The 15,873-nt window shown below is 34.8% G+C and overlaps 1 protein-coding gene across 1 annotated transcript in view; it reads right to left on the bottom strand.

Moving 5' to 3' along the window:
* LOC108754771 (E3 ubiquitin-protein ligase TRIM71-like) overlaps positions 1 to 15,873 on the bottom strand; it is a 226,572-nt gene that overhangs the window by 21,368 nt on the left and 189,331 nt on the right. Inside the window, exon 6 of the mRNA XM_018497355.1 lies at positions 6,956 to 7,023. Coding sequence (XP_018352857.1) covers positions 6,956 to 7,023 — 68 coding nt within the window. The remainder of the gene's footprint in view (positions 1 to 6,955; positions 7,024 to 15,873) is intronic.

Raw genomic sequence — 15,873 nt, 5'->3', positions numbered from 1 at the left:
GTAAATATTTTCAAGAGAAAAATTTGAAAATATAGGAAGAAAGAAGAATAGAAACGAAGAGCGAGACGCGATCGAGCGCGATTTGTTTTTAGATTACGAATCGAGAAGCGATTACGCGAAGCAATGATATGTACAAATTTCGGCATGAGCAATAATACAAACTCGTACTCACTGGCAGCAAGCGAATAGTGTCACTTAAAAACAAATCGTGCTCGACTTAGAACAAATAAGTAATGTGATAAATAATTTCTGTGAAAGTTTAGCTCAAACGGTAAAAGAAGGACAATTTAAACATTTGATTAATTAAAGAATTTGGAATCCAATATTTGAAAAGTATGTTACTGACACACGCACGCACGCACGCACGCACGCACGCACGCACAGGATGATTCAGAAAAACCTCGTGTCCTTGCACAGGCGCGTTTCTGGCTGAATTCTAAGACGCTTTTTCCTTTACGAAAATTTTATCCGGCGCTTATTTTTTGAGTTATTAAAGGATGAAGTTAACGAATTACAAATCGCGTATAGAAGGTAAGCAGAGGCGACGCCGGGCGCATTCACTGTCTGACGCGAGCGACCACAAAGGGCACTCGTTGCAATTAGCTGTCTAAGAAGTTATAGAGTTATTCTGCCTTACATAATAAACACTCATACACGCGCACATTCACACACATACAGTCACATGCACTCACTCACTCTCTCTCTCTCTCTCTCTCTCTCTCTCTCTCTCTCTCTCTCTCTCTCTCAATACCTTGCAGAGATTCGCTGTCTTCATACCGTCGTTACTTGACGGATAAAATTTGCCCAAGTCGAAATTTTGCTTCTACTTTAAATTATAGTTTTAGGACGTATGTAGACTCTAGATTTATAATAGATTCTAATCTAATGAATTGAGCATCTACGTTAAGCTTCTAAATGGCAGTTATTGAAAAATTTCTTATTTTTGAATTAAAAAAAGTTTTCTGAATAGAAGTTGTAAGTTAAGCAATATTAAAAGACGTCCTATTTGATTGTTCACGTATATCAAAACAGGTTTATAAGGTTTAATTGAAGTTGGAAGAGTTTTAAAGTAAAATTAAAATTTCGACTCGCGTCATGGCCATGAAGAAACAATATGAAAACTCTTCATGTTTCCGTGTGACAAATTTATGTTTCAAGCAATGAAACAAGAATTTGTTTTTTTTTAAGTAGTATCTGAAGAACTGTAACACTTACATCACTGATTTACTCGCGCACTTGATCGATACCCGAGTCGATACCACAAGAATGATTTACAAAGAACAATTTACGAACTATTCTATCGGTTTATTATTATTAATTAGTACTAATTATTTAATTTGAAATCATTAGAGGAATAAGAAACGCGTTATATACAACATACACACATATCCAACGCAACCTGAGCTCGACAATAACAATCAAGCAAGTTAGATTAGATTAGGTTTTATGAACAGAATTAAAAGTGACATAATAGAAATCTGATTTATCGGCTGCTTGTAATTGTTGGTAAGTCAGGTTACAATTAGAGGCTACATTGGTTGCAGCATATATAATAGCAGGCATTATTCATTTGACATTACGAATGTATGCTTCGAGATTATTCACGCGCTGGATTGTAAGGTTCGTTCGCGTCGCAGCATATTCCAGCATGCTCCAACGTGCACCAGCATGCTTCTACCATAACCTATTCACTTTAACGAGTTCATTAGAACAAATCTTACGATTCAGAGCGTGAATAATCTCAAAGCACACATTCGTAATGTCAAACAAACTAATAATGCCTACTTGTAGCCAATGTCAGATTGTCAATCGTGTCAATTATTATAATTACTTTTGGCAATATTTACTAACAATGAATAATTTAGAATTATTCAATTTTGAAATTAAATTCAACATTAAAATTAAATTTTTTTAATTTAATTATTTGCAAACTAAAATAATATTCCTTGAAATGAAATATTTGATTGCCTTAAAAAGGATAGATTAATTATTAATTGTTTTGAAAAGAACAATTTTTGGATATCTCGATCTTCTTTTTCATAATAAATGCTCGAAGTGTCCGCCATCCATTATAACGCAAGCTCTCATCCAATTCAATAAATTTGCCTGTATTCTTTTTATAACGTCGCCGATGGACCGATAAACTTCGTGAAGCTTGTTATTTAATTTTTCCACATTCTCCGGAAACTGTTCATAAATTTTTTCCTTGCAGTATCACCACACAAAAAATCCAATGAGTTGAGATCCGAGGATTTTGCTGGCCAGCGTATCGACCCATCCAACATGCGAGAAATTGGTTTAAAAAACCCATAACAATTCTGGCGTTGTGATGACCAGCGCCGTTTTGTTGGAATATTATTTTATTTCGATCCTAGAGTCTTCCAGAAAATTTGGTAAATTTTCTGTCAAAAATTGCATATGATACTAATATTTTTGTTTCCATAATCCCAGCCCAGACATTCAATTTCTAATGAATTTGGAAATTTTTGAGCCGCGTCATTCGCGGATTCTCGTCGTCCCATATGTGCATATTATGCAAGAATTCCTTCTCGTGTAAACAGCGATTCATCGCTAAATATTACATAAAAAAGAAATTCTGGATCTTCATCAGCTCTTCTGAGGAAACCCTCGCAAAACATTTCCCCCCGAGGATAATCTTCATCTCGTAGAGCTACTGTAATAGTAGGCGTGCAATTTTTCTTTTAAAATTTGTTGTATGTTATTGAATACGATAATCCATGCTGTCGAGCAATGTTTCGAATACTGGTTTCTTGTTCTTGCTCAACGGCATGAAGAATTGTTTCCGTATTTCGTACATTTCTTGCGTAACGCTGCCTACCGGCGTCTTTTTTTCTTTGGCAAGACGCTTCCGGTTTCGTATAACCTTTTCACTGTTTCAAGTATAACGTTGGTATGTGGACGCCTTGCTCTATTTGGATACAGCTCGATGTATCTTCTTGCAACAACGTAATATTGCCAATGACACTCACCGAATGCCATATATCATATTCTTCGTTACTGCCATTTTTTAATCCTTCGCTTCTATGATGCTCGAGGAATTATTGATTTATGGATCGATCGATCCCCAGTATTTATCTGATCTTCGCAAGAGATCGCACCTTTCTATCCTCAGTGACCAATCCCGGGGCATACGCGACCCTTCGTGAAGATCGGATAAATACGGGAGACGATCAATCCATAAATCAATAATCCCTCGAGTATCGTAGAAGCGAAGGATCAAGTCGGATAGTATTAAGATTAATTATTAAGTTAGAATAAGAATTAATATTATTTTGATCATTATAGAGAAATATTTAAATGTATGGATACACACATATACGCAAAGATGTAAATACGCGAAAATCGTAGAATCAAAATGTATGCCGCATATTTCATTGATCTAGAGTATTTCGCGACAAACGACATAATAATAGGGTTGGACGGCTTATAAGAATTATCAAATAAGAACTTTTGAGTTATTAAGAGTCAAAATAAAAATTTTCAAGTTGGGACACAAAATGTCTGTATTAGCCATAGAGAAAAAAGAGGAGTAAGACCTAATGGGTCGTGATAAGAGCGCAAGACATGTTGTTGGACGGAATGGTGGCGCTGATGAATGCGTGGAATTAAAAATTGCCGAGCGCAATCGCGTTTGTAAGTGACCGTTGTAGAAACTACGGTGAGAATTTCAAGTTGCGAGTGAAAGAGACCTAAGTGGTCACATGTCGCAAGTCTTACGGGCGGCGGAACCAAATGCGGTAATGCATAGAGGCAGCACCTTGGACGAACCAAGGAGACCATTTGTTGTTATCGTGAATGATTGTTATCCCGTGGACTGGTATCCCGAGTAAAGGGTTAATAATAGCGAAACAACTCCGGCGGAAAATAATAGTAGGCACGAACCCTTGTGGATTGACAATGAGATATTTCGTGTAATGTGTGGAGGTGCTGAGGAGTACACGAGCGACACTTTGTTTGTTGAGAGAACTACGAGAGGCGAAGACCTCATGTGGCTGCCTAAAATGAAGAGAATAGTAAGATTAAAATAATGGAAATACTTACTTCAATTAGTTAATAGTCATAAGGGGATACCGCCGCCGTGAAGACTTCTATATATTAGTACTTGCAAGGAGAACGAGGACAGACGAGATCTGAAGCGATGGTTGCGAATAACCAGTCAGTAGAATGTATTTACTGGGTGAAGCGAGGCAAATGTGTGAGCGTGAGCGCAGCGAGTACCATGAAAGCTCGCTGGGGGGCTGACGTATGAAGTCAAGTGGGAGCTATGGGAAATAGAGTAGCCAAGGAGTAGGGACTGACAGGCTGCGGCTGCTGAGAACGAGAGACCATTGAGGAGTCTACTCCGGGTAGTTGAGAAGATAACACAGATCGGAAGGAAGTACGACAACGTGGCGAGCTACAAAGGAGACACCCGCGATAGCGGAAATCTCTAACAACCGTGCGATTAGGGATCACGGGTAGGCCGCAGTGCGTGGGCTCTTCACTCGATAGATAGGATTTGCCGTAATTAAAAGATAATTTACGGTGCGTTGCTAGACATGGCGTTTAGGAACGCTTTTTTTATAGAACGGACGATTGGATTGTATTAATTTTAAGCTAAGTAGAACACATTGTTAATATTTTGATAAATAAATTGTTGTGTTGAAACATGGAATTGATAGAATTATCATAACTCTTATCCTTCCGGTAAAACCGCGATCGTAACATGGAAGTTAGAGTCAGAGACGACTGAGACAACAAAGTACAGAATAAAGTGAGAACGGAATATCGAGTGCTTCTTCGTTTTTGGGGATTAAAGAACGTGGCGACCGTAACACTATTAAATTGAAATGTTCTTAAATACGCTTAAAAAATTTGTATTTTGGCGAGAAAAATGCGATTCGATTTTGTAAGATAATGGTAAGAATTTCATCGGAGTTAGGAATGTATTGCGGCAAATCGGTGAATTCCTGTAACATCCTGAACATAAAGAAATATTATTTTGCATCTAAACAGGAAATTTCATGGAAGTTTATTCCACCACATTTTTTCTATTGTACATAAGAGATTTATGGGAAACGAATGTTGTATGTAAAGACCATAAAAACTTATTTTAAGACTGTAATCATATACGATACATTATTGTTATTCAAAGAATTGTATACGTCCTTATCAGATTGAGGCGATATTAAATTCTCATTCATTGTGTTCGTTGAGCAATGCTCCAGATGAATTGGGAATGTTAACACCTGGGCAGAAGCATCCCTTCTTGTGGTATCAGAAAAATCGGTACTTCACGTGCTTACAAATCGCATTAATCGCTACCAGCTGTTATCGAAACTGTAGCAATTATTTTGGAAGTGTTGGTCAACGGAATACTCAGGTGCAATAACGTATGAAATGGAAGACCGCTGTGACAAGTACGCAATGACAAGATAGAAGTTGATAGATTAGCGCTAATTCGCTACTATAATAGCGGATAAAACCCTACTCCCCCCCCTAAGATGGCGTATGGGTAGGTTTGAGTTTTTTACACCCTAGTTCTGATAAGTAAGAATAGTATAAAAAAAAATATGTATGTTACAATCATCTGAATTGTTAAATATGTACTAGCATACATGTCTTGTATTTTTTCGGTTCAAGCTTATCTGCGTTGCGCTTAAGAAAATTTTTTTTTATTTATGTTATAATTCTGTTCTTACAATTATATTTAACTCTGCCATTTTTGTAAACCACATCGATGTTATTACATTGTCTTTGTGTATTACATGTATGTTGAAGTGATACTTCAACAGATAGCCAGAATGTATGAAATTTCGCGCAAATTTGTGTCGTTTCTTCCCAAACTATAGTCACGCCTATAATTAATGTTTGCGGCGCTAATGGTATGTTTCGAGGCTAGAGGAGGAGAAAGCGTAATACTAAGCAAGACACATCGTCAGCTACATCATAAAAAAATAAAATTAAAGTTCTCAAAATCATTTGATGTCATTAATTTCAACGGGTATCAATCAGAATTCCACCAGTCTGTTAAATGGGAAGATAACTTAAAACCAGAATCACAGAACACTGAAACCATATGAAAAAAAACACGTTCACTCGGTCAATTATAATTGAATATAGAGTACAAGGGGGTCAGGAATTTATGTGGGAACGTTACCATTTTAGATGAAGAACCTTATTACACAAAATAATTGATTTAAGAAATGTTATTTACCAAAACACAAAGAAATAGTACAAATTTATAAACAGACACTAAAGATTTCCACAAAGCTATTATCGATAAATTGTAACTCTGTAAGGCAGACTCGAACCGTTAGTCAGTGACAGACATTTGTAACATGTAAAGCCGTGAGCTATACAACATTAATTTAATTTATAAAATAAAACTCGTGAGTACTCAACTTATACACTTTTAATTAAATAAGCACTAAGATTTAACAACATTTTATTATATTTTAACACATTGATTAAGACACAATTAATAAACATGAAATATTGCACAACACTTATAACGCTTGTTGTGAGTAATACTCATCTTAATGATAAATTATCATTTATCTCATTTATATTCAGTTCAATATACCAGTGTTTTGATTTTTATCTGGTCGATTGAGAGAGAGAGAGACAATCATACAGCGTTGTAAGACAACTCATTAACCGCGTTGTAAGATATTAGAAATAATGGCAAATAACAGAGTATAATTACATAACACAACATTACGCAATTGTACATCAATGCAGAATTAATAAATGCAAACATATATCATTGTCGTCGGAATTTCTGAAGAAGATCCAGAAAGAGCAAAAACATAAGAAGTATCATAAATAACCGAATACAATAAATCAGTTATAGAAAGTAATTGTCGTGAGTTATTTGCCGTACTTGACTCCTATTCTCTTATATCGTTTTTAATTTGAATTGAAAATAGTCATTACATTATTTTATATTGACCTAAATAAACCCTTTGTTGTTCCGATGCCACCAATCGACTGAAGAATTTCTCCATCATGATTGAATATCTATACAAAAAGGTTGTATTTTATTTAGAATATTTATTAGTACAGCAATAATAACGCAATGCAAGATAAATTTATAATTTTTGTACATATTTAATTTATCGAAATATATAGGGTTGGCGATCAATCTCGAAAAGTGCACATCGTACAAAAAACTGTGTTATATTAAAAATATTGTTTGTAGGGATCGTATGATGGTGCTATCGGTTCGATCGTAGTAGAGATGGAATCGGAGTTTCCTAATCAGAGTTTGGCCACTTGAAGTTGCCGCCAAAATTGTGCGAGAGAAAATCACTTTATCTCATTCTACAATGGCGCTGTAAGTTGCAGCTCTATAGAGACGCTCTATAAGCTTTATAATTTTTGACGAACATTCTTACACGTTCAAGCGACTAATTGGCGATTAAAATTTAAAGAAACGTAAAAATTTAGTTGTGTCTAATCATAAATATTACGATAGCAAGTCCACGGCTATGCATCATGTATTTAAAGTAAAATGCATAATGTATATTCATTACGTATTTAAATAGATGAAACATGTCGGACCAATCATAAACCAGAGAGAAGATGGCCAGATTCTGATTAGAGGGTCTCTACGTCGTAAATGACGCGTCGTATTCTGATGTGCTGATGGAAACCTACAGAAAAAATTTCTACATTCAATATTATTCCTTAAGCTAGAATAAAATAAGGTTGATATAAAGCCAATCGTATTTATTCTTCAAAAAAGAATATTTTTTTCTCAAATAAAAAATTCTAAAATTAAATCTAGAATAAAGTATTTTTGATGCTACTCTATTAATTTTTTAACAAAAAAATTTAGATTGGACATAACATTTAATACTAAACATCGATGTTTTATTCCATTCTTACGGAAGGAAGTTTACAGAATGTTAATAATCTTTCATTTTTATAATAGTAACAAAAAACTAGACTCGATTGGAACTTAAACTCAAAATCTCACGTTCCACGTGTTTCACCTAGCGCGTTACACCACAAAATTCGCTTCCGCTATATCATTATGTATGCAAGATGTTCCAAAATAATTGCTAAATATTTCATGGGCAGGTAGAGCGGACTGAGTCGAAAAATCCCGTATCATTTTGAAAGTTTCCTTAATAGTTAACGAGATATTAATCCTTAAAGATAGCCAAACAGTGCGCTCGCCCGGCTTATTACTGCGATGTGTGTATGCCTACCGATCGCTTGGCGCGCGGGTCATGGGGAACAGGGAAGTCTGGCAAGCGCGCCGTCCGAGTTATGGAGATGTGCGTGGCGCGAGGCTCTTGCCAGGCAGTCTCCGCGCTTCTATTAATGGCGAATATTCAGCGCTTTAGAAATTTATATCTTAATTGCGAAAATTGGGCGATAACTTTTCGAGAATTTAGTTTAATTTGTTTTAAAGCGTGTACATAGTATAACATAGAAAAATGTTACATACATATTATTTATTTCAAATAAATAATAAGGGTATTTTAAAAATATATTATTAAGAAAATATTTTTTGTAAAGGTAATCGTTACTAAAAAAATTAAGAATAAAAATTTAGCACTAGAATAATATTTTGTTGCATGTACGTACACAAATAATAATCGGCGCACTCAAAGAAAGGTTTCTTCGATTTAAAGAAATGTTTCTTTGCTGTGTTTCTTTGATTAAAAAAAATGTGATATAGACTCGCGAGTCGAAAAATAATTTCTTTTATCATTTTTGTGGCAAGGAACTGATATAGGGCTATCATTTCCACACCACCTTGGTAGATAGCATTTTTTTTTAAGTGGTATTCACAGTAGATCTAATCCATTCTTGCATTTTAATGCAAGAATTGTTCGAAGTGTCTTCATCGTTCTCGTAAACAGATTTCGGCTCTTCAAGTAATATTGCGCGTCGCGCAATGCGCCATTTCTGGTATAATGGTATTGAAGGCTGCGAGAATTACTTCTCGTACATCAGCTTTAGTATCATCATAAATATATTTGATTAAATCTTTGATGTGACCCTAAATGAAATAGTCGAGCACGTTAAGATCCGACGTTCGTGGCGGCCAAATTATTGGGCCACCTCAACCCATCCATCTGTCCGGATAATGTCTAGCACATTGCGTACCTGCCGCGAAAAATACGCAGGAGCCCCGTCGTATTGAAAAATAAGTTTCTTCCCTCCGTGGAAGAGGAACGTCTTCGAGAAGAGCGACCCATTTTCCAAAAAGTTAATGTATGTCCCTCCCGTTAAGCTTGATTTTTAAGGGAGAAAGAAGGGACCGATCTGAAAATTGTCACAAGAGTGTGATTTTAAAAAGTGCGAGAGAGAGAGAGAGAAAATGTCTTAAATCATTAACTGATTACATACGTAGGCTGTTGGAAAAGTTTCTGCAAACAATATGAAAAAAAAACATATATTGTACAATTCGGTAAATGGCTTTATTGTTTTTCGAAGTATTCGCCTTTAAGATCGATACATTTTTGCATATGCTCGAACCAATTTTCGAAGCATTTTTTCCACTCTAAGGCTGTAACCTCAGATATCAGTGTACGAAATGTTTCAACAGCTGCTTCAGGCGACTCAAATCGCTCACCACGCATCTTATTTTTAATGTTTGGGAACAAAAAGAAGTCATTAGGTGATAAATCAGGTGAATACGGACAATGAGTCATCAATTCGACATTATTACTGGATAAAAAATCAACGGTTTGACGTGCTGTGTGACAGCTGGCGTTGTCATGAAGGATGATGCGACGATTTCGGTTTGTTCTACGCAATTCATTTATGACTTCTGGCAAACAAATTGTTGTATAACAATCAGTATTTACAGTCCTTCGATCCTCTAAAGTCATGATTGTCACATGTCCGGTATAACCGAAGAAACAAGCAATCATTTGCTTGGCAGCACTGAACGAATAACTTTTGTTGGTTTCGGTTCATTTTGAAATACCCAAACAGTGGATTGTTGTTTACTTTCGGACTTATACGAATAGATCCATGTTTCATCCCTAGTAATGATGTTGTAGACCAAATTTGACTGACTTCGGTTGAATTTCTTGAGCATTTCTTTGCTCCATTTAACACTAGCCTGTTTTTGAGCTTTGGTCAAATTGTGTGGGATCCAACGACTGCAAAGTTTCCGTACGCTCAGTAGTAATCATGCAAAATCGTATGTATTGCTTTCATGTCAATGCCTAAGGAATCTCGCGGTATGTTATATGCCGGTCTCGCTCAATCATTTCACGCACAGCATCAACATTAGTGGCAACAACAGACGTGGATGGACGACCTTTACGGAATTCATCACTGAGAAAGGTACATCCACGTTGAAATTCGGCAAACCAATTATAAACAGTCCTATTGGATGGTGCTTCATCCCCAAAAGCTAAATGAAGTCGATCGATGCATTGTTTCGGAGTTAGATTACATTTGTAATCGTAAAAAATCATTGCCCGAAAATTTTCTTGCGAAATTTCCATTTTCTTACAAAATAACTTCTTTTAAAATACTATGCAAACAAAACTAGTTGGCTTGGGTACAAACTGTCAATTGAATTATAGGTTAAAAACGTCTAATTTTACGGATATGATAGTAGCAGAACGTTGGCGCTACTGAAAGTACTAGGTTGCAAAAATTTTTCTAGCAGCCTACGTACAATTCGATCCGCTATTACTCCTGTCCATACGTTTATCACTCATCGATATTGGAATGCATCTTGCCGAACAGCGTGCGGATTTTAACTAATATACGTAATTATGGGAGTTGGACACGCCATTCGGTGTGAAGGTTGCTTCGTCCGTCCATAAGATGCGGTCAGGGAGAAGGACATTCCACCGACACTGCAATCCTCGTTCATTTCGCCGACAATTAATATTTCTTAAAAACAGCGAGGACATTTTATAAAAATAATAAAAGTATCTTTACAGAAACAGATGGTCGGCTCTTCATCTCGCGCAAAAAGCATATTTCAAAAGAAAATTTCTAGAAAAGCGTATTTCGGAAGAAATTGAATGCACATGCAACACAACGCTGTGGATTTTATTTGAACGCTTAGGATATTTTCTTCTCAGCTTCCACGCAAACACGCATTTTTGCTCCAGCGTGTGAGATTGTAACACTGAAAATATCGAAACCAATTTAAAAAAATGATTTCATCTTATTTTTGCTCAGGAAATCGTTCCGCGTAGAGACGAACGACGCCGCGCGAGAGTGTTGTTGTTCATTTGTTATCAGCTTCATTTGTTTTTTCCACAACGATCCATCATTTAGTCGTACAGTGTCTTGTATCGACGGGCGTATGCACTTTGCGGTAGTAGGCCGGGCGAGCGCGTCGTTCGGTTATCTTTAAGGATTAATACCTCGTTAACTATTGGGGAAACTTGCAAAATGGTACGGGACTTTTTGACTCAATTTAGCCCGCTCTACCTGCCCATGAAATATTTGGCGATTATTTTGGGACATCCTGTATAACACTGAATAGATTTATTCTAAATGTAAGAAACCTAAATTTATATGTATATACTCTTATTTGTCTTAAGACAAATGTCGATCTTATTTATTAATCTTAATGCAGTTAGAATTTTATACTGTGTACAGCTGAGATAAGAGATTAAGTACGGTAAGAATTTTTTTTCTTGATATTAAAGAAATCCTTTCTGACCGTATAATATTAACTTTACCTAATTCTTCAAATAAAACCCCCCTTTTTATTACAAAATCAAGTTTTAGATAAAAAGCATGAAGCTTTTATTCGAAACGATTTTCAAAAAAATGTATTTATCGGTAGTTATAAGCGATTGAAAAGTTAGTTGCCCCAGTAAATTAAAACGTAACTGTAATAATTAGGGAGCACATCGAAAGAACAATGACATACTTCATGGTTACGGTGACAATATGTAAATGTCACATAATTTTGTAAGATACTTAAGAAGAACAAAGATATATGTACTTTTTTGTTATGCTATATAATCATAACAATTATTAAAAAGATAATACTGTTTAAGGGAGCCGCCTCCCATAATCTTGACCTTGACATATGTTGTCAAGGTCATAATCCTGAGTAACATCCAACAGATTTTAGCCATAGCTCGTTATCCATTAAAACATTATTTAAAAGAAAAATTAAAATAATAACGTCTGCTGTCTATTGTATTCAACAGAACAAAAATTTTCTGCATTTAAATAAATTTCCTGCTTTAAAAACAAAAATTTTCTTCGAAAACGTTTTCTTATATAATTTTTATTTTTATATAGTAACGCATAGGGGCGCACGACTTTCTATGCTTCGCGTGGAAGTCGCGTGCCTCTAAGCAGGAGAGGAAGTGAGAAGCGCGTGGCGTGGATAATTGTAAAATATATTTTAAAGCAGAAAATTTTTGTTCTATATAGTAAAAAAGACATCATTTTTCAATCTTTTTAATAATTTTTTAACGAATAACGAGCAACGACTAAAACCTATTCAAGGATACTCAGAGTGATCTTAATAACGTATGACGTAAGATTAAGATCATGAGGGAGCCCCTAAACAGGATATTTACTGTTTCTACATACCGATTATTACGATGAATATTACTAAGGTGTAAGGCCTCAGTCTAAAGGCTTAGGATATTCGTACGAAATACAAGAGATCCGGGTGTAACTCCCGGCCGAGATAATATTTTTTGCAATAAGTTTATTTACAGCTTTTCAGTACATTAACATCTTTCTAATAGGATGCTTGATTGAGTATCATATTGCTTGTCAATTTAATATGTAATATTACTAAAATAGTTCAATTATGTTTATAAGTCCGAAAAAAACAATTCGGCGCGCAGTTCAAATAATTACATTTTTAGTATTTAGAATTACATAGAAATTGTTTAAAGCATCTAAGAACTTCAGTTAACGTCTTATAAGTTAGCGGAACAAAGTGAGCAGAATCGACTCTAACCAACATGTTTATTTGTTGCTCATTTGTTGCTAAAAAATTGCCAAAGAAAAAAATTTGTTGCTCTGTCAGTTTATTTAAAAAATGATGTTCCACTAAAGAAAGATTAAATTAGCGGAACAATACTGTAACAAAGCCAACGTAGAAGTAACGTAGGAATTTGTTGCTAATTTGGTGTTAATTTGTTGCTGTCGAAATATTATTGTTTTGAATACATTACATATTAAAAAACTATAAATAATAACGAGAAGTCTTAGCGTGCGGACAGAATAAAAGTAAAATATTAGTAAAAGATTTGTTGCTCGCTAAAATTGATATTGGGATGTCGTCCGAATTTATTGCTCTCGAAATATGCAATTTACGAATTTGTTGCTTGCAAAATAAGTATAAATAACCATGAAAAACTTTAGCGTGCTGGCGGAACAAGAGTAAAGTACCAGTAAAAGATTTATTGCTCGCTTAAAATTGGTACTCGGATGTCGTCTGAATTTATTACTCTCGAAATATGCAATTTATGAATTTGTTGCTTGCAAAATAAGTATAAATAATAACGAAAATCCCCAGTGTGCAGGCGAAACAAGAGTAAAGATTTGTCATTTGTTTAAAATTGGTACTGAAAAATTCTTTGATAATCGATTAATAAATCTTACAATTATTAGAGCGCTGCCCGGGGATTAGCTAAAAAAAACTGTTAATTTTTCACTTCTTACATTACTAATAAATTAAGATAATAATATATCCTGATAATATATTGCTTTTAGATTATTTTGGTATCAAATATCTATAAGAAGTACTTGATCTAAACTTGATTTGAAATGATGGGTGTTCCAGAGTGGGGGATTAATAGGTGTGAAAATCTCAGCCTGAAGTTAAAAGATTTTTTTTAATTTATATTTTATTCATAATATTATATATATATTAATAATTGCGGATCTGTTGTGCAAATATCAGGTTTTGTTTGCTATTTTTCTTTTAAGTCGTCGTATTGTATCCATGTCTTATTTGGTTGAAGACATATTGATGTAAAATCCGTATTACAAATCAAACTAATCAAGACTCCATATGAATCAAAAAACTGGAAAGAATACGGACAGTAGGAGTCGAGCGCAGAAGACGTCGCGCAAATAATATATCTATGAAGTGTGAAACTTCTTTATTAACTAAAACACGCTTACATGTGTTACATTATGTGAGACAGACGTGTAGACAGCTAAAGTCAAGAATCACGGAGCATAAGAACCACATCAGATGGAATACCTCTACTCGTCGTAACGGAACATCGGGTATAAGAAGGCCATGATTTCGATTGGAAGAACGTTACAATACTGAACGAGGAGCCTCACTACAAAAAGAGATTAATTTCGGAGATGATATTCATCAGAAGACAGACGCACGGACTCAACTTGCAGATGGATGTGGAGGGGCTTCCCAAGGCCTACCTCGCGATTATAGACAAGCTATAAAAACTTGTGTTGTTGTCACGTCTAGTCAGTCAGTGTCGTTCGTGCGCAGTAATGAGTCTTTCTGGCGTGATTTTTTATTACTTTCCAATTTTTACTTTCACGGAATTGATTTACATTCCAATGCAAAATTTTTTCATTTGTTAGCTTCAATAATACTAGCTAAAACTAAAAGTGACTCACTGTGTCTGATACTGATTGGTCAAAAAATGTCGAGAACTGATTTTTAAATAATTCAATGTTTGCGATATAGTTTATGATTTGTGATCAGGGTGAGCGTCCTTATTTGCGGGATATTTAATTATAATCTTAAGATTTTTGATAAATTAAGTTTTCATATTTTCTATTTCGATATTTCTATTATTTCCCTTTTTTCGTTCTTTTTTCTTTTTTCTTTTTCTTTCACTCTTTTTGGGTTTAATTCTGGCATTTAAATTCTCGAGATAGGGGAGCTCACCATGACAGGATAATTTTTATTTATAGTTTATGTATTAGTTAGTTGTATTGTCTCTGAGGAGGGCTCAAAAGTGAGCCAAAACATGTAAACGCGTTTTAGTGAATAAAGAAGTTTCACACTTCTTTAGATTTAACGTATTATTTGCGCGACGTATTCTGCGCTTAACTCCTACTGCCCATATCCTTTCCAGCTCTTTGATGTAAAATATTGGTTAATATTGATTTGATGTCTTAATTGTTGGTTTGATGTCCGAGTATGACATGGTCCTGTACGTATATAATCTATTACAGCAAAAAGTAGGTACTTTTTTTTTCGATTTTTGATTGATATTTTGAATTGTGTTGATATTCTTTTAGCAAAAAATTTTCTTTTTTTCATCTTTATTGTACATTTCTATGAAAATCAATGAACCTAAAAAAATATAAAAATATAAAATTTTAATTTTTTTAAGTTAAGTATTAATGTTTATCTTTATATTCGCCAAATACATATATAAATTAGTAAAATGTAAAAAAGTCTATCAGAGCCTACATCAGCTGTTCAGATGTACTGAAAATTTTTTTATTTTCGTGTGGATGTAACAAAACAAATAAAATATACGTTTCAACCCTTTAATTCGACCTTATCAATATAACATATAAATCGAAATTACATAAATGACGCAAATTCCAAGTTGATGATTCCCGACAATTTAGTTCGTTCTTCTTTATCCAAATATCAAATTAGATAAAATAAAACCGAAGTCATACGAGATCTGTTCAAAAAGTATCGCGAATTTTGTGTTTTTTCAAAAATTATTTATTTATTCGTGAATATCTATTTTGTCCCCTTCAAAGTAATCCCCATCAGATATTATACACTTGTGCCAACGTTTTTTCCAATCCTCGAAGCACTTCAAAAAATTATTTTTTGTGATCTTGTTCAGCTCCTCCTTCGATGCCGTCTTTATCTCCTCAATCGTAGCGTAGCGTCGTCCTTTCATGGGCCTCTTCAGTTTCGGGAACAAGAAAAAGTCACAGGGGGCCAGA

Source organism: Trachymyrmex septentrionalis, unplaced genomic scaffold (assembly GCF_001594115.1).
Source record: "Trachymyrmex septentrionalis isolate Tsep2-gDNA-1 unplaced genomic scaffold, Tsep1.0 scaffold120, whole genome shotgun sequence".
Taxonomy (NCBI): domain Eukaryota; kingdom Metazoa; phylum Arthropoda; class Insecta; order Hymenoptera; family Formicidae; genus Trachymyrmex; species Trachymyrmex septentrionalis.
This window is presented reverse-complemented; position numbering and strand designations above follow the sequence as displayed.